Source organism: Triticum dicoccoides, chromosome 3B (genome assembly GCF_002162155.2).
Source record: "Triticum dicoccoides isolate Atlit2015 ecotype Zavitan chromosome 3B, WEW_v2.0, whole genome shotgun sequence".
Lineage (NCBI taxonomy): Eukaryota > Viridiplantae > Streptophyta > Magnoliopsida > Poales > Poaceae > Triticum > Triticum dicoccoides.
The window spans coordinates 226,156,299-226,177,502 of record NC_041385.1 but is presented as its reverse complement, the minus strand read 5'-3'; the positions used below and the strand labels follow the sequence as shown (position 1 = coordinate 226,177,502).

General features: G+C 56.1%; 1 protein-coding gene across 1 annotated transcript; it reads right to left on the bottom strand.

Moving 5' to 3' along the window:
- Window positions 1–278: 278 nt before the first annotated feature.
- LOC119279486 lies at window positions 279–15,861 on the bottom strand. Its single transcript, XM_037560708.1, has 5 exons — window positions 14,980–15,861; window positions 9,295–9,303; window positions 2,286–2,550; window positions 420–479; window positions 279–310 (listed from the first exon to the last, which is right to left on the bottom strand). Exons 1-5 carry the CDS (start codon window positions 15,859–15,861, stop codon window positions 279–281), a joined length of 1,248 nt encoding a protein of 415 aa, XP_037416605.1.
- Between the last annotated feature and the right edge of the window lie 5,343 nt (window positions 15,862–21,204).

The following is a 21,204-nucleotide window of genomic DNA, read 5'->3' as shown; positions in this document are numbered from 1 at the left end:
ATCCCTACATGATATAATCATAAGTCATCAAGCAGCGAGTGAGATCGAGCTACTAAAGCATACTAGAGACTCATTACACAACAAGATAATTAGAGTGCTCACATCTTGTTGGAAACTACAACTACTAAATTAGCAAGGGTACGTAGATAGAACCAAAGAGGCCGCAACCAAAAGGACAAGACCATCTTGAGGGACTGAAGACTAAGATATAAGTTATCTCCATGGAAATCCATTGCCTTGTTGATCAGATTAAGTATATGCTGCTTCAAGATCCCTCCTCAAACTCGATCTGCAGACTCAGCGATTCCTCCTGCATGGAGAACACAACAGAAATCCATTGTCATCATCGTTGCTGTGGAAGACAAATATCCGTGTGGTGTGGTGATCGACATGAATAACAAATCTCTGATGAAGCTCACCCGGGAAAGAAATGACGTCCTCTTCGCCGTTGGGACCACTGCCAACATCAGAATACGAACCTGCATAAACAGCAATTGAAACACAGTCAAAACTAACAAGTATTTGATCAACATAACCAATGTTGGGATTGCCACGAATGCATGGATATAATAACTTAGTTGGCGTGGGAAGAAAAAATTATGAGACCAGGTCTCACGGGTTACAGGTGAGACCCATCCTGATGGATGACACGTGGTATTCACAAATCACAAAGCATCTACCCCAACACCCACCTGAAATCAGGGGGGAGAGATTAGATGTTTTGTGATTTGTGAATGTCACATGTCATCCATCAGGGCGGGTCTCACCTGGTTTATATGAGACCTGGTCTCATATAATTTTTTTCCGTTGGCGTGAATGGTTAAAATAACTATTTTTGGAAATATATCAATGCTTTATATATCCACTCAGAAATACAGTAGTAATTACATAGGAAAAATGAAAACCAAAGCATAAAGAATCAATCCATGTGTCCCTTTGCCAAGTCTGTGATGGCATGGTAACCCATGTTCCGGAAAACCTGTTTGTTTGAAGTTAACTGGTGGCACTATTCAGTACATGCAAAGACTACGTGGGTGTATGTATAATAGCCATAGATGAACAAAATAGATGAGATAGTGGCTGCAGGTTTGTACACCTGTAGATATAATAGCCATAGACGAACAATCGAATGTACTCCCTCTGTCCCAAAATACTTGTCATCAAAATAGATAAAAAGTGATGTATCTCGAACTAAAATATGTCTAGATGCATCCTTTTTTATCCATTTTGATGACAAGTATTTCCGGACGGAGGGAGTATATTACAGTGCCATAAGAAAGAAAAATACTTACAGTCCACCACTATCCAAGTTGATAACAAACAATCAAGAGGATATACGTTGTGACCACTACAAGCTATCTCCAATATGACAAGTTTAACAGCCTACAAGATAAATTGCTTATGCATTGCAAGTTTCTGACCCCAAATAACAAACAGCCTAAACCCTTCGTAAGGAGCAACCTGAAGTCCTGAACGATATGAGCTCTATACTATTCCAATTTACGATGCAACATCCTATTACAAAACAGAGTTTAGATGTGAGAGTGTATATTCAACTTCCAGATCTGGTACGAAACGTCCATGCTTCTGGATGTGTGTGCCAATGCTGATGTGATTCAGGTAACGTTAATTGAATCTTGTTTGCACAACAGATAACATTGAATATTTTGGGATTTAAAAAGAGTGCAGACACTAAACAAAGGTATTTTGTCTCTCTTTTTAGGCACATGCAGACAATATAGCAGCGGCTTACTAGAAGATCAATCAGAGGTGAACACATGTATGCCTTTTTCTCGGAACAATTTCAATTGGAAGCAAACAGAGCATAGGAGCCGAATAAGCATTAAGTGTGCTGTCTAGTATACCTACTACTAATTTAAACAGATGAACAACTGACAAAAAAAAATACAAGAGAAAAATACAACCAAATAACTACTCCCTCCGTCCCATAATGTAATTTGACACTAGTAAAAAACGTCTTACATTATGGGACAGAGGGAGTAGTATAGAAGGATGACTGTAGAAGGAGTACAGAGCTTAAGGACTGCATCATAATGATACGTACGTGAGCAACGGCATAACAAGTTTGCACATGTGAATACTAATCCCACAGATCAACTTTGATTGAATTGGGCAAGGCAAAGTAGAGTCTAAAACCTTAGCAAACGAGGGGAGCAATTGAAATGTGATTGCTTGCACGTGTCTAGTGATATTCCAATGCAAATAACATCCAGTGTTCAACAGCATAGAGGGTAGAAACCATGGAAGGTGTGATGGGTGGCTACCTGCGGAAAGCGCGATCGGCAGCTCCAATGCGCGGACGGAGAAACAGTTGGGGGGCTTCCCTGACGGTGGCACCACCATCTCGTACACGCCGCACTCCACAACCCTCTTGGCGCGCAGGTCCACGCCGAAGAGGTGCTCCTCCAGGAAGAAGTAGAGCACTTCCGGATTCATGGGGTGGACGAGCGCGAACGTGGGGTTCTTCTCCGTCCGGCCGGCAGCCTTGTAGCTGTCGTCGGCCCAGATCTCCTGAAAGCTCACCTTATACTCCAGCACCCATGTCGGGGGTTGGATGCGACATATGCCAACGGGTGGCTTATCATGGTGAGGGCGAGTAGAACGTCACCGGTGCCTGGAAACGGGATAAGGCACAGACATGCACGCCGGCGAATCTTACCCAGCTTCGGGGCTCTCCGGGGAGATAACACCCCTACTGCTGCTCTGCGGGGTCTCCACATGATCACTATGGTATGACAGTACAGAGGTGCTCCTTGAGCTGTTTCGGGTGGCAGGAAGGAGCAAGGCTAGCTCTTTCCCTTTCCTCTATGTGTCTAAAGCCTATCCAGGGCCGAACCATTTGCATGGGTGCCCCGGGGGGTTTATATAGGCCTACCCCCCGGGGGTACAACGGTAATCTGACTGGGCGTGGCCCCCAGCCGTCAGTCTCTCTTGCAGCCGTCCTCCCTGCCGGCTTCTGGGGCCCGCCGACTGGCGGGCCCCGCGGACAGGCAGAACACTGTGCAGCTCTCCTGATGACGCAGGCTCGGTCATGGGGTCGTGGGAACAGTGCCGCCGTCTGTCAAGCGATCACTGTCGCCACTTCCCGTCCAATCTGGTTTATGGCTTGTGGGGCCCTGGTCGGGAGGCGGCCGACTCTGGGGAGGCCGACTCCCGCAGGGCCGTCTTCGGACTCTCCGGCCATCTTCTTCTCTCCCACTGACGGGGGGCCCGGCGATCTCCGGGCCGTACATGCCGCCGTCGTGGGCACAGTGCCTCGTGCACTGTGGCTGAGGTCAGGGGTGGCATGGCAACAGTGCCGCGCCTCACCGGAGATCTCCTGGTGATGCGGCACACTGTAGCCATGCCTTCCTCCCGTGGGCTTGAGGGGACGGCCACGTCGGGGCTGTACCCCGCATCGGTCTTCGTGTAAGGTCGCGGGCCGACTCTCACAGTCGGCCTCTTGAAAGGTCGCAAGCCCGGAGTCGGCTTGTTTCAGAGTCGCCGTCTGAGGACTCGGCTTCTTCGAAGGTCGCCGTCTAAGGACTCGGCTCCTCCAAAGGTCGCCAGCGGGGACTCCGCCTTCTCGAAGGTCGCCGACTGGGACTCGGCTGAGGGGCGTGGCCTGCCCCGATGTCTTGAAAGATCTTGGGTTCCGGGTCAGCCTACCCGTGGCCCATTACTCCGACAGTAGTCCCCGAAGCTGGCGAAGCCCAGCGGGCGCCGCCTTGTGGGGCTTCGGCAGTTTCAATCTTCCCAGCGCCGACTCTGAGACTCGGCCGCTGTTTCACAGGGCCGCCTCGCCGAAGCCGGATTGGCTCCGTGAGGAGCCGCCGCTTCGCAAGTCGTGGCGGGAAACTGGCGGCGTATCGGTTACGCTTCCCTGCCATTATTGAGGTGGTCCTATCGCACGGCGCCACGTGGAGGCGATAGTCTGCTTGCCCACGCGAGCGACGGGACGGGCCGTCAGGCGGGGCCCGCCACTACCGCGCCTCGGCTCTCGAGCGGATCCGCTGTGGCCGAGGGCGGTTGGCATCCCCACGCCGTTACTGCGCGCAGTAACTTCGTGGGGGGTTGATCGTGGGCGGCGTGGGGCCGCGGGCGCAGTTAATCCCCACGTCGCCCCCTCGGCTTCTCAGCCCGTTGGGCTATAAGTAGGCGGGAGGGAGCGGGCGGAAATGCACGCGCACCCTTTCCCCCGCTCCCCTGCCCTTCCTTCTTCCTTCGCCGCGAGCCGCAGCTTTCTCCCTCCGCCGCGAGCCAAAGTGCCCCTTCTCGCCGGCGATGAGCTCTTCTTCCGTCGCGCCCCCCACCTCGCGCTCCGGCGTGTGGGACGGCTCGGATGTGGGGGCGGAGGACATCGAGTTCCTTCGCCAGACCCGCCGTCTCCCGAGCGCGGACTTGGTGCAGGCCCGTCCCGCGCCGGCGGGAGAGATCCGGCCCTCGCCGGCGGAGGGCGAGCGGGTCATCTTCCGCTCGCACCTCATGCGCGGGCTGGGGCTCCCAGCGAGCGGATTCTTCCGTTCTTTCCTCGAGTTTCATAGCCTGCAGCCGCACCACCTCACCCCCAACGCGGTGGTGCTTCTCTCCGCCTTCGCCACCTTGTGCGAAGGCTACATCGGCGTTCTCCCCACCCTCGAGCTGTGGGGGGAGTTCTTCTCTTCGAAGCTCGGCACTCAGGCCGCCGACACGCCGGCACAGTGCGGCACCTACATCGCGGTGCGGCGCACGACGGCCGACAACCCTTTTCCGCCCATCCCGCTGGTGAAATCGGTGAAGATGTGGCAGAAGACGTACTTCTACGTGAAGAACGTCTCCACCGACGGCGACTGGGTCAACCTGCCGCCCTTCAACCCCGAGCCACTGACTGGCCGGCTGCCCAGTTGGTCCCATCGGTCGAAGTCGCTTTCGGCCCCCGGAGTTGGCGCCGTGGCGCGACTCCGAGTCATGCTGCAGTCAGAGGGGCTCGTCGCCTCCGATCTCCTGGCCACCTTCGTGGCGCGCCGGGTTCTTCCGCTCCAGGGCCGGCCTCACCTCATCTGTCAGATGAGCGGCCGGCGCGATCCAAGCCGACTGTGCACCAAGGACATGCCGCGTGGAGAGGTGGCGAACTTGGTGAACCACATCGCCCACTGCGGGTTCACGGAAGAGTGGCAGTTCGGCAAGGAGCCGTACTCGCGCGACAACCCCCCTCTAATGGTAAGTTGCTTCCGTCTGTATTTCGATCTTCTTCACGTTTGACTTCGAGCTCTGATCTTTGTTGGTGTCTTCTGAGCAGAACCCTCTCACGGCGCCCGCAGCCGGCGCTACAAGAGAGCCGCGCGACTACGTCCCCGACCGCGAGGTCAGTGACATCGACGACCCCGACTTGGGGGCTGCGGCGCTGGAGGCCGACGCCGAAGGCGGCGGAGAGGGGGAAGACGGCGGCCTCAGACCGTCGGCGACCTTCGCCGACTGGCCCGAGGGTGACGCCGACGCAGAAGTCGCCCCGCGCCGCCAGCCGAGAGCCGGCTCCTCCAGCCAAGCCGGCGCGAAGAGGCATCACGCCGGGCCGAGTGTGCCCGGCGGCAAGTCGAAGAAGTTCAATGGAGCCGCCGCCGCGACCAAGCGGGAGGAGGCGGCCGCGAAGGCCAACCGCTTCCGAAAGGAAGTGAGAAGGCCGCCCTAGTTTCTTCGTAAGTCCCTTACTCCTTCATTTCTTTTCTGGATCTTGCTTGAGTCTTTCTGATTTCCCTCCAATCTTCTCCAGCGCTCCCCTCTCCCTTGAGAGAGCCGCCGTCCCTTCCGTCATGGGGTCGGTGGAGACGTCTGCCAACACACGGCGGATTGATCCCGCCGCCGACCTTCGGGAGGCGACGGCACGGAACGCGCGAGAGAAGCGCGAGGAGGAGGAGGCCGACCGCCTAGAGAAGGCGGAGGCCGAGAAGGCGGCCGCCAACACCCAGCGGCACCTGGAGGAGGCCGTGGCTGCGGCTGCGGCAACGCGGCATGCCGAGGAGGTCGCGCGTCGTCGATCGGCAATGCTCGTCCCCCCACTGTCGTCGGCGCCGCCGCCCCCTGAGTTCACGGGGCAGACCGGGGAGGTCGGCACCGCAAACCCTCTCGCGGAGGAGGGCGGCGACGCCTCCGGCTCGGATACTCAAGCACCGCCCCCGCCGCCTCCGCCTCCTCCATCCTCAAGGCCGCACGGCAAACAGCCGGTGGATCCGCAGGATCCTCCAACTGTGGACGACGCCGACGCGCAACTACTTCTTCAGGTCGCCGCGCCAGCGCGCCGCCGGATTGAGAGGACGAACTCAGCGCCGCGAGTTCGGGAAACCGGCGTCGCGAGCTCGGCGAACTTGGACGTCGAGGCCTCAAGTACCGCGCCCACCGGCTGGCTGCGTGAAGGCGGCACCGGCCCTCTGAACCAGGCCCTTCTGGACGTCCAATCGAAGCTGCGCAAAGAGGGCGACGCCCTCCAACTCTACACCAAGGCGCATCTGGCCCTGCGGACCTCCGTCCGGGTATGTTCCGTTTTTCCTTTTTTAGTTTCTGTCTTTTTCCGTGGGGGCGCGCCAGCGCACCCACTGGGTGTAGTCCCCGAGTTCGGGGTCGGCTGCTGAGCAGGCGACTCGGAACTCCTTCTGGCGAGCTCCGAAGACTAACTTTGCTTTGCCGACCTTGCAGGAATACCACAATCTCCGCGCTACTGTCTTCAACCGCAATGTTGAAGAGCTGAGGAAGCGGACCGCCGATCTGGCGGAAAGCCGAGGTGAGCCAATTCTTCCTCCTTCGCGGGGGCGCGCTGGCGCACCCGCGGGCTGTAGTCCCCGAGATTCGGGCCGACTGCTGAGCAGTCGGGCCGGATCTCTCCGGCGACCTTTCTTCCTTCTCCGCGGGGGCGCGCTGGCGCGCCCGCGGGCTGTAGTCCCCAAGATTCGGGCCGACTACTGAGTAGTTGGGCCGGATCTCCCCGGCGACCTTCTTTACTGATGACATTCTTGTCTCTCAATCTTCAGACGCCAATGCCGCCCTCCAGGAGCAGCTGAACGAGGCCAACACCACTCGCCGCGCCAAGGAGGAGGAGTGCGACAAGCTCGTCCAAGAGCGCGACCTGCTGGCGACGCAGCTGGCCGAGCAGAAAGAGCTGCTCCGAAAGGCGCAGGAAGACGCCAAGTCGCGGGAAGATGCCCTCATAGCCGAGTTCGAGATCGAGCGCTCCGCCTGGACCGACCGGGAGGCGATGCTGACCTCCGGCTACCACGAGCTCTAGGACATCGTCGACGGTAATTCCTTTTTCTCTTCTTTGGCCTTCCGACTCTGTGTCGGGCTGATTTTGGGTTTTTTCTGATTGTCTTTCCTTCTGTCTTGGCAGACTTCTTTCCCGGCCACTCGCAGGCCGTTCCTCTTGCGTGCTCGAGGCTTCTGAGCGTCGATCAAATAGTAGGCGTCGTTCCCTAGCACCTTGCTGATGATGAAGGGACCTTCCCAAGGCGCCGACAACTTGTGCTGGCCGGCTGTTCTCTGAATCAGCCGGAGCACAAGGTCGCCCTCTTGGAATGATCTTGGCTTGACCTTGCGATTATAGTATCGGCGCAGACTCTGCTGGTAGATGCTGGACCGACTGAGTGCCAACAGTCGGCCCTCTTCCAGCAGATCGACGCCGTCTTGGCGTGCTTCTTCAGCTTCCTCTTCGGTGTACATGGAGACTCGCGGAGAGTCGAACTGTATATCCGTCGGAATGACGGCTTCGGCACCGTAGATGAGGAAGAAAGGTGTGAAACCGGTTGACTTGTTCGGGGTCGTGCGCAGACTCCAGAGGACGGCAGGCAACTCTTCGACCCAGCAGCCGGTCGAGCGCTCGAGTGGTTCGACCAATCGAGGCTTGATGCCGGACAGGATGAGGCCGTTGGCTCGTTCCACCTGGCCGTTTGACTGCGGATGGGCAACGGACGCTAAGTCCAGTCGGATGCCCTGCGTCGCGCAGAAACGAGCCAGGGCGCCTTTGGCGAAGTTGGTGCCGTTGTCTGTGATGATGCTGTGCGGTATGCCATACCGTACCGTGATGTCAGCAATGAAGGTCACTGCTGTAGGCCCGTTTAATTTCTTGATGGGCTTTGCTTCCACCCACTTGGTGAACCTGTCCACTGCGACAAGCAAGTGAGTTAGGCCGCCTCGGGCCGTCTTGAAAGGTCCCACCATGTCCAAGCCCCAAACTGCGAAGGGCCAGGCAATGGGGATGGTCTTCAGCGTGGAGGCCGGCTGAAGGGGCTTGGAGCGAAACACCTGGCACCCCTTGCATTTTTTGACTAGCTCTTTAGCTTCTTCCAGGGCAGTCGGCCAGAAGAAACCGTGCCGAAAGGCTTTGGCCACGAGCGCCCTCGAAGCCGCATGGTGGCCACACTCGCCCTGATGGATGTCTCTGAGGATTGCTTGGCCTTGCTCTGACTCCACGCAGCGCTGGTGAACACCAGTAACACTGCGCCTGACTAACTCTCTGTTGACTATGGTGTAGGCTGCTGCTCGGCATTGTACTTGCCGAGCCAGGGTCTCGTCCGCTGGTAGCTCCTTGTTTACTAGGAACTTGAGGATGGGCTGCGCCCATGAAGGTGCTGCTATCTCTTCAACTGCTACCACAGCGACCTGGACAAGGGTGGCTGGGCTGGGAGGCGGCGGGTTGGACTCTGCTGCCTCTTGCTGGACTGAGGGAATCTCTGGGCCGACTGGAGCAGCTCCCGGGCCAACTGGCGCAGTCCCCGGGCCGACTGGCGCAGTCCCCGGGCCGACTGGCGCAGTCCCCGGGCCGACTGGCGCAATCCCCGGGCCGACTGGCGCAGTCCCCGGGCCGACTGGCGCAGTCCCCGGGCCGACTGTGGCTTTCTTGAGGTCGCTTGCTGGGGCCTTGGGGTCGGATCCGACTATTTCTGGCTGAGCCGGCACGAAGATGGAGTCGGATTCTGGCGAAGGCTTGATAGACGGCTTGAGGAGGCGCTGAAGAGCGACGCCGGAAGGTATCCCTTGGCGAGTAGAGCCGACTCGTGCCAAGGCGTTTGCTTGATCGTTGTCGTTTCTCGGCACGTGAAGGAATTCGCACCCTTCGAAGTATCCACTGAGTTGCTGCACCAGGAAGCGATAGCTTGCCATGTTTGCGTCTTTGGTGTCCCAGTCGCCGGATGATTGCTGAACCACCAAGTCGGAGTCGCCGTAGCACAGGATCCGGCGAATGCCGAGTTCTTTGGCAAGCCGGAGTCCATGGACGAGCGCTTCATATTCGGCAACGTTGTTGGAGGCGGCGAAGTGGATTTGCAGCACGTACTTGAGCTTGTCGCCCTTGGGGGAGGTGAGGACGACGCCGGCTCCGAGGCCAGTGCGCATCTTGGAGCCGTCGAAGTGCAGCCGCCAATGAGTAGAGTCGGGCGCTGGTGGCAGGTACTGAGTCTCGGCCCAGTCGACGAGGAAGTCGGCCAGCGCCTGCGACTTGATGGCGGTGCGAGGTTGGTAGTAGATGGTGTAAGGGGCCAGATCGATGGCCCACTTGGCCACTCGGCTGGAGGCGTCTCGACTTCCGATGATCTTGGCGAGTGGAGCGGTGCAGACCACGGTGATTGGGTGCTCTTGAAAGTAGGGCTTCAGCTTCTTGGCGGCAAAATGCACGCCGTAGCACATTTTCTGATAGTGAGGGTAGTTCTGCTTGGAGGTCGACAGTACCTCGCTCAGGTAATACACCGGTCTCTGGACCGGAAGCGCCTTGCCTTCCTCCTTGCGCTCAACTACAATAACTGTGCTGACTACCCGGCTGGTGGCGGCGATGTACAAGAGCATGGGCTCTTTGGGAGTCGGAGCCGCCAACACAGGGGGAGTCGCCAGCATCTTCTTCAGTTGGAGAAATGCCTCATCTGCCTTGTGGTTCCACTCAAAAAAGGTGGTCTTCTTCATCAATTGATACAACGGCAGAGCTTTCTCGCCCAGCCGACTGATGAATCGGCTGATTGAAGCCAAGCAGCCGGTGAACTTCTGCACATCCAGCAGTCGGCTGGGTACCTCCATTCTCTCAATGGCCTTGATCTTCACGGGGTTGCACTCTATGCCGCGTTCGGAGACCAAAAAGCCGAGGAGTTGGCCGGCCGGGACTCCGAACACGCACTTTTCAGGGTTGAGTTTGATCTGGAATCGGCGCAGATTTTCAAAGGTCTCTTTGAGGTCTTCCAGCAGCGTCCCACGCTTCTCCGTCTTCACCACCACATCATCCACATAAACATGGGCGTTTCTGCCGAGTTGCTTGAAGAGGCACTTCTGCATGCAACGCTGAAAGGTGGCGCCGGCATTCCTTAAGCCAAACATCATTGTCAGGTAGCAGAAGGCTCCAAACGGCGTGATGAATGCGGTCTTCAGTCTGTCTGCTGGATTCAGCTTGATCTGGTGATACCCTGAATATGCGTCTAGGAAACTCAACAACTCGCATCCGGCTGTGGAGTCTATCACTTGATCGATCCTTGGCAGAGCAAATGGATCATTTGGCCAGGCTTTATTGAGGCTGGTGTAGTCTATGCACATCCGCCACTGCTTATTCTTCTTCAACACCAGCACAGGGTTGGCTAACCACTCCGGAAAAAACACCTCCATGATGAATCCGGCTGCCAGGAGCCGGGCTATCTCTTCTCCCACAACTCTTCTCTTCTCTTCTGACAGGCGGCGCAAGGGCTGCCTGACGGGCTTCACATCTGGCCTGACGTGTAGCTTGTGCTCGGCGAATTCCGTCGGTACACCTGGCATGTCCTTGGGGGACCACGCGAAGATGTCCCGATTCTCACGGAGGAAATCGACGAGCTCGCCTTCCTATTTGCTGTCAAGACCGGTGCCTATGACAGCGTACTTCTCTGGGTGCTCCGGGTCCAAGGGTATCTTCTTGGTTTCTTTAGCCGGCTTGAACGATCCTTCTGCTTCCGACTCCTTGGGGTCAGGCGACATCTCCGGCTGCTTCCCAGCCATCGCCACGACACGGTCAAGGAGCCGCTTCTCAGCCGCGATCACCAAAGACTCGGCTACCCGACTGCTCTCGGTCGCGCAGGCGGACGACTTCCTGTAGTCGCCGGCAATGGTCAGGATCCCCTTGGAACTCGGCATCTTCATCTTAAGGTAGGCGTAATGGGGAACCGCCATGAACTTGGCCAAGGCTGGTCGGCCAAGCAGGGCGTGGTACGGGCTCTCCAAGTCTACCACCTCGAACCAGACAGGCTCTCGGCGAAAGTAATCTTTGTCTCCGAAGAGGACGTCTATCAGAATCTTGCCAATTGGTGAACAGGAGAGGCCGGGTACGATTCCATGAAACACGGTGCGGCTTCTCTGCAGCTGCCTCCGCCTGATTCCGAGCTTCTCCATGGTGTCCTTGTATAGGATGTTTATGCTGCTGCCTCCGTCTATCAGGACCCGTGAGAAACGGGCGGTCCGCCTATCAGTGGCCAAGGTCGCACCTAAAACCAAGGCGTAGGAGCCCGGACTCGGCATCACCTCTGGGTGATCTGCCCGACTCCAGCTGATAGGCTTCTCGGACCAATGCATGAACTCAGGGGCCTCTGTTGCTACTGCGTTGACTTCTTGCTGCTGTTGGCGCCTGCTGCGCCGATCATCTGCCAGACTGGTGAACACTACGTATGCTCTGTGCTCTTCTGGGAACTCGTCTTGGACTGCGCCGACTGGCCGAGCCGCCGGCTGCTGGGGCGGGGGCGGAGGCGGCGGCCCCGCAGGCGGCGGAGGGGCAAGGCCGTCTCCCTTGGCGATCCTGGCGAGCCAGTGGCACTTTCTGGTGGTATGGTTCGACGGCTTCGCGCCGCTGTGGAACTTGCAAGGACCATCCAGAGTCTGCTCATAGGAGAAGGCCGGCAACCAGTTGGACTTGCCGCCTTTCTGCCGCTTGGCCGGAGGCTGCCCTTCCGGTTGCTGATCTTCCACTGCCGCGACCTGCCGACTGTTGGAAGTCGGCTGTGGGGCTTTACGCTTGTTGTCGTTCTGTTGCTGTCGCCGGCTGGCATCTCCAGCCGGGGTTCTGGGATCCTGGGGAGTCACTTTGCCAGCCGCGTTGACTTGGATCTCCGTCTTCATAGAGGAGTCGGCCGTGGCGTACTTGTCTGCTATGACTAGCAGTTCGTCGAGGGTTTCGGGCTCGTCGCAGAGGAGCTTGTGCTTGAGGAGGGTGCCCTCTCGGCACCTGGCCGTGAAGTACTCAATGGCCTGCACCTCGTGCACGCCTTCGCAGGAGTTTCGGAGCTCGCCCCAGCGCGTGAGGTAGTCGCGTGTTGATTCTTCGGGGCCTTGCACGCACAAGGAGAGTTGGCGCGGCTTGGGAGGTCGCTTGTACGTGCTGGTGAAGTTGCGTATGAAGGCTTCAGTAAAGTCGACCCAGCTATTGATGCTGCGGGGCTTCAGGCTGTTCAGCCATGTCCGGGCCGTGCCCTGGAGCATGAGAGGAACATACTTCACGGCGACTCGCTTGTTGCCGTTGGCGATGTTGACGGCTGTGGAGTAGTCTATCAGCCAATCCTCCGACTTCACGAAGCCGGTGTACTTGGGCGTATCTCGGGGGAGCGTGAACCCTTTGGGGAAGGGCTCGTTTCTGATGCGGGGCCCGAAGCAAGGCGGACCCAACTCATCTTCTTCTTCTAACGCCAGGGATCTGTGGAGTCGGTCGATCCGGTGGCGGGCATCATTCTCTCCGACTCCCTCTCGGCGGCCAAGGCGACCTCCGAGAGTCGGATGCTCAACAGGCGGCGGAGAAACTCGCCGTTCTCTTTGGGGCGGGGGAGGCAGATAATCGTCCCGTCGCTCCACGGCTCTGGGGCGGCCGTCTTGGTCACGCTCGATGGTGATGCGCGTCCGGCTGTGGCTAGCAGCCGGCTCCTTCTCTTTCCTTCCGCGGACTCCGCCAGTCGGCGTCCGGGAGGTCGCGCCTTGGTCTCGGCGAGGGGGTAAGTCGTCGTTCGGATGCTGCTGCGCGTCTGCGCGGCCGCCTGCCGCGTTCTGCGCAGCAACCGCATCGAGGAGCTGCTGGACTCGCTCCGTTATTACACGGCGCTCTTCGCCTTCGAGGTTCCTCAGTTCTTCGGTCGCCGCCTGGGCGGCGCGGATGTTCTCCGCAGGGGTGGCGTACACGGGGCGTTTCGCCCCGAACAAATCGGCGATGGCCACGCCGCGTTCACGGACCGCACCTAGACGGCTCGGCCCAGTCGGAGCCGGCGAGCCGCCTACAGCACGATCCATCTCGCGCTGGTATGCTTCGGACAAGCGTCTCATGCTTGCCAACTTCTTGGCGCCTTCGATGAGCTGAAGGCGGCGTTCTTCCAGCGTCTCGGCGTCCGCGTCCTCTGGAATAGGCGCGGTCAGGTCTTGCAGGGCCGCTGGCAGCGGGTCCTGGGCGTCTTCGCCAGAGTGCTCGCCGTGGCCGATGACGAGCACCTCCGTGACGGCACTTCCGCCACTCTCCTCGTACGGAAGCGGCTCGTCGTAGACCACCACGTTGGTGGGGGAGATATCAAGCGATACGGCGTCGGAGTCGACCAACATCGGGTCAGAGGAGCCTACGGACTCCAAATCTACGGCAGGCTCGCCGGCGACGTGGAGTTGGTCGAGGAGGCCCGCGAGAAGGTTCTCGGGGCCACCCGTGCCTGCGCTCGGTGCAGGCTCGTCGGAGAGGCGCACCTCGCCAATGAGTTTGGCGAGGCCGCTGGCAGCGCAGGCGGCTTCGGCGCCGCGCAGCGCGTCGATGCAGACTCCATCTGGCGAGCCGGGCTGGCTGCGCTTGCCAGGGAGGAAGAGGGTTCCCGTCCAAAACAGATCTCCGGACGACGGTGCACCTCGCCCCATGGTGGGCGCCAAATGTCGAGGGTTGGATGCGACATATGCCAACGGGTGGCTTATCATGGTGGGGGCGAGTAGAACGCCGCCGGTGCCTGGAAACGGGATAAGGCGCAGACATGCACGCCGGCGAATCTTACCCAGCTTCGTGGCTCTCCGGGGAGATAACACCCCTACTGCTGCTCTGCGGGGTCTCCGCATGATCACTATGGTATGACAGTACAGAGGTGCTCCTTGAGGTGTTTCGGGTGGCAGGAAGGAGCAAGGCTAGCTCTTTCCCTTTCCTCTATGTGTCTAAAGCCTATCCAGGGCCGAACCCTTTGCATGGGTGCCCCGGGGGGTTTATATAGGCCTACCCCCCGGGGGTACAACGGTAATCTGACTGGGCGTGGCCCCCAGCCGTTAGTCTCTCTTGCAGCCGTCCTCCCTGCCGGCTTCTGGGGCCCGCCGACTGGCGGGCCCCGCGGACAGGCAGAACACTGTGCAGCTCTCCTGATGACGCAGGCTCGGTCATGGGGTCGTGGGAACAGTGTCGCCGTCTGTCAAGCGATCACTGTCGCCACTCCCCGTCCAATCTGGTTTATGGCTTGTGGGGCCCTGGTCGGGAGGCGGCCGACTCTGGGGAGGCCGACTCCCGCAGGGCCGTCTTCGGACTCTCCGGCCATCTTCTTCTCTCCCACTGACGGGGGGGCCGGCGATCTCCGGGACGTACATGCCGCCGTCGTGGGCACAGTGCCTCGTGCACTGTGGCTGAGGTCAGGGGTGGCATGGCAACAGTGCCGCGCCTCACCGGAGATCTCCTGGTGATGCGGCACACTGTAGCCATGCCTTCCTCCCGTGGGCTTGAGGGGACGGCCACGTCGGGGCTGTACCCCGCATCGGTCTTCGTGTAAGGTCGCGGGCCGACTCTCACAGTCGGCCTCTTGAAAGGTCGCAAGCCCGGAGTCGGCTTGTTTTAGAGTCGCCGTCTGAGGACTCGGCTTCTTCGAAGGTCGCCGTCTAAGGACTCGGCTCCTCCAAAGGTCGCCAGCGGGGACTCGGCCTTCTCGAAGGTCGCTGGCTGGGACTCGGCTGAGGGGCGCGGCCTGCCCCGATGTCTTGAAAGATCTTGGGTCCCGGGTCAGCCTACCCGTGGCCCATTACTCCGACAACCCACTCCTTGGACTCCGGATCATTCAGCGTCCACATGCTGACCGTCATGGGTGCCTCGTCGTCGCTGCGAGAGCTCCACTCCACGCACCGGAACTTGCCAGCGCTCACCTGCACGAACCGGCGGTAGGCCGCCGGTCTCCCGGCGCAGTGGGCGCACGAGGCACCAGGCAGATAGCAGTCGCTTTCTGGGAGCGGGACGATGTCCAGCACCGGCGCATCCGCGAAAGGGTCGCAGAAGATGAGCCCCCCGGCGAGATCCACCCACCAGAGTTTGCCATCGTGGGCGACGACGCCGTCTCTGCCCCAAATCCAGTGCCCCAGGGGGTTGTGCACCGGCTTCCACACCCACTCGCCGGTGTCGGACGAGAAGCAGAGGAGCGTGGCGTGCTTGTCTGCGAACATGTAGCGGAACTCGACGACCATGTAGCGCAGCGCACCACCTCCGGCTCCTGGGGCAGCGACGACGCCGAGGTTCAGCGCATTGATCTCCGAACCTAGCCCCCTCGGGTCGCGGCCGGGTTGCGGGAGGCGGAAGGCGGTGGCGGAGGCGACGTCGCAGACGAAGTAGGCAGGCGGCCGGCGCTCGATGTCGGTGATGTTGAGGACGAGCCTCCCGTTGCGGTAGGCCGGCGGGAGAGGTGGAGTGGGAGCGGGAGGGGGCGGCGGGGCGCAGAGGAGGAGGAGGCCGGAGGCAGGGTCCGCGGTGACAACCCAGGGGCAGGCGCCGCTGGTGGGGTCGGCCTGGACGGGGGACACGCGCGGGGGCACGGTGAGGGCAGAGACGCGCGGCGGCGCGGCGAGGTCGAGGGAGAGGTCCGCGTCCTGCTGCTCCGACACGCGCGGGACGGCGCCCAGGATGACCCACGCCGGCGGAGCCATTTTGGCAGGAGAGCGGAGCGAAAGCGAGCGGAGAAGGGTGGAGTGGAGTGATGCCGATGCCCGTGAACGATGGGAATGTGTGGGAGGGTAGTAGTAGGGTTTTAGCCGCCTAATTTCCAGGGGTTCTCTCCACGAGGGGATTGATGAACTAAACTGATAAGTGGATTGGGGGTTGATGCGTTTGTACTACGAGTTTGAATCGCTCCTCTCTTTCTTTTCTCCGTGGCAGTAATTCTAGGGCTTTTGTCGTGGCTTTGCAGGTACGACGACGAGACGAGTCGTTGGACTGAGCTCTGTAGGCTTTACACGATGGCCTTTGGCAGTTGCCGTTTTGGTGTCTGCGGAGCAGACGAGCAGCTTGGGAGGCGTGGTGCGTTGCAGGAGTTCGGCAAACGCAGCTTTGACCAACACAGCCATGCGCTATGTCACAACTCACAAAAGAACATACAGTATACCTACAGCATCTACAACCGGGCTCCCAAACCCCTACGCCCGCGCGAATGGCCTGGTACTCACCGGTCACACAATTCCGACTCGACGTCACGTACCGGCCCTAGGTGTATGGGGTAATCACGTCCAGCCGAAATCTAGGCGGATACGGAGGGACCCGGCGCACGCATCCGTCATGTCAGATCTAGCCCACGTTGTCCCACCTCGACTCCATATATATTCGTTCTCATCCGCATCTAGGATCAAATTTTAGGCATCCCTCTTCAGTCCGCCCTCAAGCTCCCTTCTAGCGATTTCCGGCCTGGGCTAATCGGTCGGGTAGAAGCTCGTTTCTCTAGCATGGCGGGCAGCGGATCGACTCCGACCACTCCTGATCCATCGACTAGGGCAGCGTCCCATGCGGGGAGCAGGAGGTTATGGTCGTCTGCATGACCCTCCGCCATTCCCGGAAGAGTGCGCCCAACCGAGGTCGGATTCGATCCAGCGGGAATCCGTTGCGCCGGCGCAACCGGCGCTCGAATCCGCGGGGGCTGAAGGCTCGAGGTCCGTCTCCCGCCCCATCTCCGGTGCGGAGGCACTTGAGTGTTACAAGGACCGGTGTACCCGTCGTGTGAAGGAGAGGCTGTGGGAGGCTAGAGGAACTTGAGTGTTACAAGGACCGGTGTACCCGTCGTGTGAAGGGGAGGCTGTGGAAGGCTGAGGACCGCCTCGCTGCCGGAACTGCAGAGGCAAAGACGACCGATGCGGCGGCGCGCGCTGCCTTGGACGAGGAAGTCGTCCATGCCCGCATCGTCCAGAAGCGACAAAGGAGGAACACGCATGCTCTCGTTCGGGAGCAAAACTAAGCGGTCTGTGCCATGGCCGGACTGCCCCCCAAAGAGGAGAAAGAAGACAGTGACGACTCGGACAACTCTGACGAGAAGCAGATCCGGCTTGATCCATTTCGCGTTTTCGAGAGCTACGCCCGCGACAAAGACGCCAAGGACGCCCACACAAGGTAGGGCAAGGGCAGCCGTCAATGATCTTTGTCCATAGCTAGTAGAACGTGGCAATTTTTTGTTGTCCTATCGCATGTATTGATATAGTACCAGGACGCTTTGTGTTGGATCATGGTGATAGTTTACGATGCATGTGGTTGGATGGATTTGAGGTTTACTAAATGAGGTACCATGTTGTCAAAACAAAAATTTGTGGGATGACCGATAACTATTCCGCACACCCAACCGTGTTTGCCGACGTTTGAAGAAACGGATTAGCTATATGCAATCATAGATGCTCTTCAAGAAAGCGGAGGGCTATCTAGGCATACTGATTGTAAGTGAACCAAAACCTTCTCGTTATTTTGTTTTAAACTAAGTTCCTTATGGTTGAATTTTTTTATTTCTTGAGGACAATCAAGGTTTAAGTTCAGGGAGGTTGATGAGTGATATTTTTGCGGTCATTGCACCGTTGTTTAAACCGGCTAATTCCGGAATTTTTCCAAGAAAATCACTCTGATATTGACAATAATGACTAACGATTGCAAGAGATCATGAAACCCTTTGTTTATGTGTTTCTGCGGGAAAAGGGACTAAACATGGAAGGATATCATCATATACAAGCAAATCCAAAGTTGGGTGGAAGAGGCAAGTCAATAGGAGGAGCAACAGGCTTTCATGGAGTGCAAGGCGGCGCATGGTATGAGCGCACCCGCTCGTACCACATGCCGCCAGCTCAAATTGTCCACGTGACCAACTTCTATAAAGGGGCGAACACCAGAATATCAATAGTGAGGGCATCATTCATGAAATGTAGAACCAAAAACCCATCTTCCAACCCCAGCTGCCATCATTTACCATTTCATCTCCATAGCCTCCACCACAATCATCACCGCAGCCATCCATCTCCAATTGTAATTTGTATCGCATCTAGCAACTATTGTAAGACATATTATAAATCAATCATTCATCTTGATGTCGTCTTCAATGAGTTCATCTTCGATCCGGTCGCAACGTGTGAGTAATTCGGTAAGGCAGTGTATTGAGGCAAGGCCTTGTGACCCTATGTATTTGTGCATGTGATCACTGGAATGACTTTGTGTATTTGACGTTATTTGTATTTATCCGATTCCACGGAGTTGTCTCTTGTCTTCTTTTCGTTCTAAGGCCCTGCAGGTACCCAAGATCATCTAGATCGATCAGGGAGAAGGTAAAAGAGCGAGGACAACATGGAATGCTATTCCGGACAGCAGTGAGAGAAGGGGTTAGTATGGTAGCAGAAAAAAATTCCCTGGGGGCAAATGAGGTTTAGTCATTAAACACCCAATACTTTTGTCTGAATATTTCACTACAAGAAAAAGACACATCCATGACATTATGGCCAGAACAAAAAAATTCCATCCTGGAAGTGAGGATAATTGTGATAAAAACACGTATCATCATGGATGTGGTGGGCACCTAGTTCCATGATAAAACAATATGACAGGAAATGAGCTTTTCGTCCTAGCCAGGCTGGAGGCGCACCTGCATGACATTCTTTGGGTGTCCATGACCTAAAAAATTATGGTAGAAGTGAAGGCGGGAATTTTTCGAGGATTTCTGGTATACATTGGGTGGTCGGGAGGGGTGGTTTGCATGCTTCTCTCATACACACGCGTGCACGACGAGCCCTTCGCTTACTGAACAAGACCTCATGGAGGCCGTAGGCAGTTGGCGCTGGATGAAACAGTACCCTGTGGAGGCCGTTTTGTGGTACGTCACACCCCTCTCGATGAACAGTACCCTGCTTCAGCCGTAGATGGTTGGCATTGGATGAACAGGACCCGTTTAAGCCCTTTTGCGGTATGCTACACCCCGCCCAGTGCGGATCAATGAACAGGACGCCATTTCGGCCGTTATGCGGTACGCCCCACACGTGCATGTTGGCTCCCGATGAATAGGACTTCGTTCCGGTCATTCTGCCCCAGCCGGTTGGCTCCCGATGAACCTGACACCGTTCGGCCATTCCAACCTAGCAAGTCGGCTCCCAATATTTATACCTACTATTTTTATCACGTTTGGACTTCGTTTGATATGGATATTATGCGAAACAAAAAACATGCAACAAACCGGAACTGACACTGGGCACTGGATCAATAGGTTAGTCCCAAAAATAATATAAAATGTTGCCAAATGTATATGAAAGTTGTAGAAATTGGCATGAAACCATCAAAATTTATAGATACGACGAAGACGTATTAGCATCCCAATCTTAATTCATGCTCGTCCTCGAGTAGATAAATGATAAAAAAGATAATTTTTGATGTGGAATGCTACCTAGCATAATCTTGATCATATAATCTAATTATGGCATGAATATTAAGACACGAGTGATTCAAAGCAATAGTCTATAATTTGACATAAGGACATCAATACTCAGGCATCCCAACAAGCAATCATGTCTTTCAAAATATCATTGCTAAAAAACTTTATCCCTACAAAATCATATAGCCTTGTTATGCTCCATCTTCATAACACAAAGTATTTAATTATTTATCATGTACTACCCCGGTGTCAGCCAAGCAATTGGTTCATACATTTTAACGCACTTCGGCTTTTTCATCCCCCACGCAATACATGAATGCAAGCCATGGATATAGCACTATGGCTAGAATAGAATACGATGGTAGAGATGAATATGGAGAAGACAAAAAGGAAGAAAGTATCACATCGACCCGGCAAATCAACAGGCTATGGAGATGCCCATCAATTGATATCAATGCGAGGAGTAGGAATTGCCATGCAACAGATGTACTAAGAGCTATAAGTATATGAAAGCTCAACTAAAAACTAGTGGGTGTGCATCCAACTTGCTTGCTAGAAGATCTCGGGCATTTGAGGAAGCCCTTGATCGGAATATACAAGCCAAGTTCTATAATGAAAAATTCACACTAGTATATGAAAGTGACAACAGAGGAGACTGTCTATATGAAAAACATGGTGCTGTTTTGAATAAAAAAAGGATAGGAACAATGCCCCTTCTCTCTTTTTCTCTCATTTTTTCTCCCTTTTTTTTCTTTTTTTCTTTCTTCGTTGGGCTCTTTTTGGCCTCTTTTTTATTGGTCTCTTTTACGCCTCCCTTTTTTATTTCCTTACTTGGGACATGCTCTAATAATGAATAATGATGATCATCACACTTCTATTTACATACAACTCAAAATTACAACTGGATACCTAGAACAATATGACTCTATATGAATGCCTCTGGCGGTGTACCATGATGTGCAATGATCTAGCATAGCAAAGATATAAAAATGGACAAGCCATGAAAATATCATGCTAGCTATCTTACAATCATGCAAAGCAACATGACGATTAATGCTCAAGTCATGTATATGACGATGATGGAAGTTACATGGCAATATATCTCGGAATGGCTATGGAAATGCCATAATAGGTAGGTATGGTGTCTGTTTTGAGGAAGATATAATGAGGCTTATGTGTGAAAGAGAGTATTATATCACGGGCTTTGGATGCACTGGCGAGGTTTGCACCACATCTCGGGGTGAGAAAGGGCAGTGCACGGTACCGAAGAGGCTAGCAAATTGCGGAAATGTGACAGTGCGTATAATCCATGCACTCACCTTAGTCATAAAGAACTCACATACTTATTGTGAAAGTTTATTAGCCCTTGAAGCAAAGCACTACTACGCATGCCCCTAGGGGGGAGGTTGGTATGAGTTAACCATCGCCCCCCCGACCTCCACGCAAAGGAAGACAATAAATAATAAATCATGCTCCAACTTCTTAGCATAACGAGAGAATATATGTGCATGCTTCGAAAATCACAAACCTTTACACGAATATTCTTACTAAACCACAATTATTCACTAGTACCTCCCACATATTACCATCCTATATCGCAAAACTATTGCAA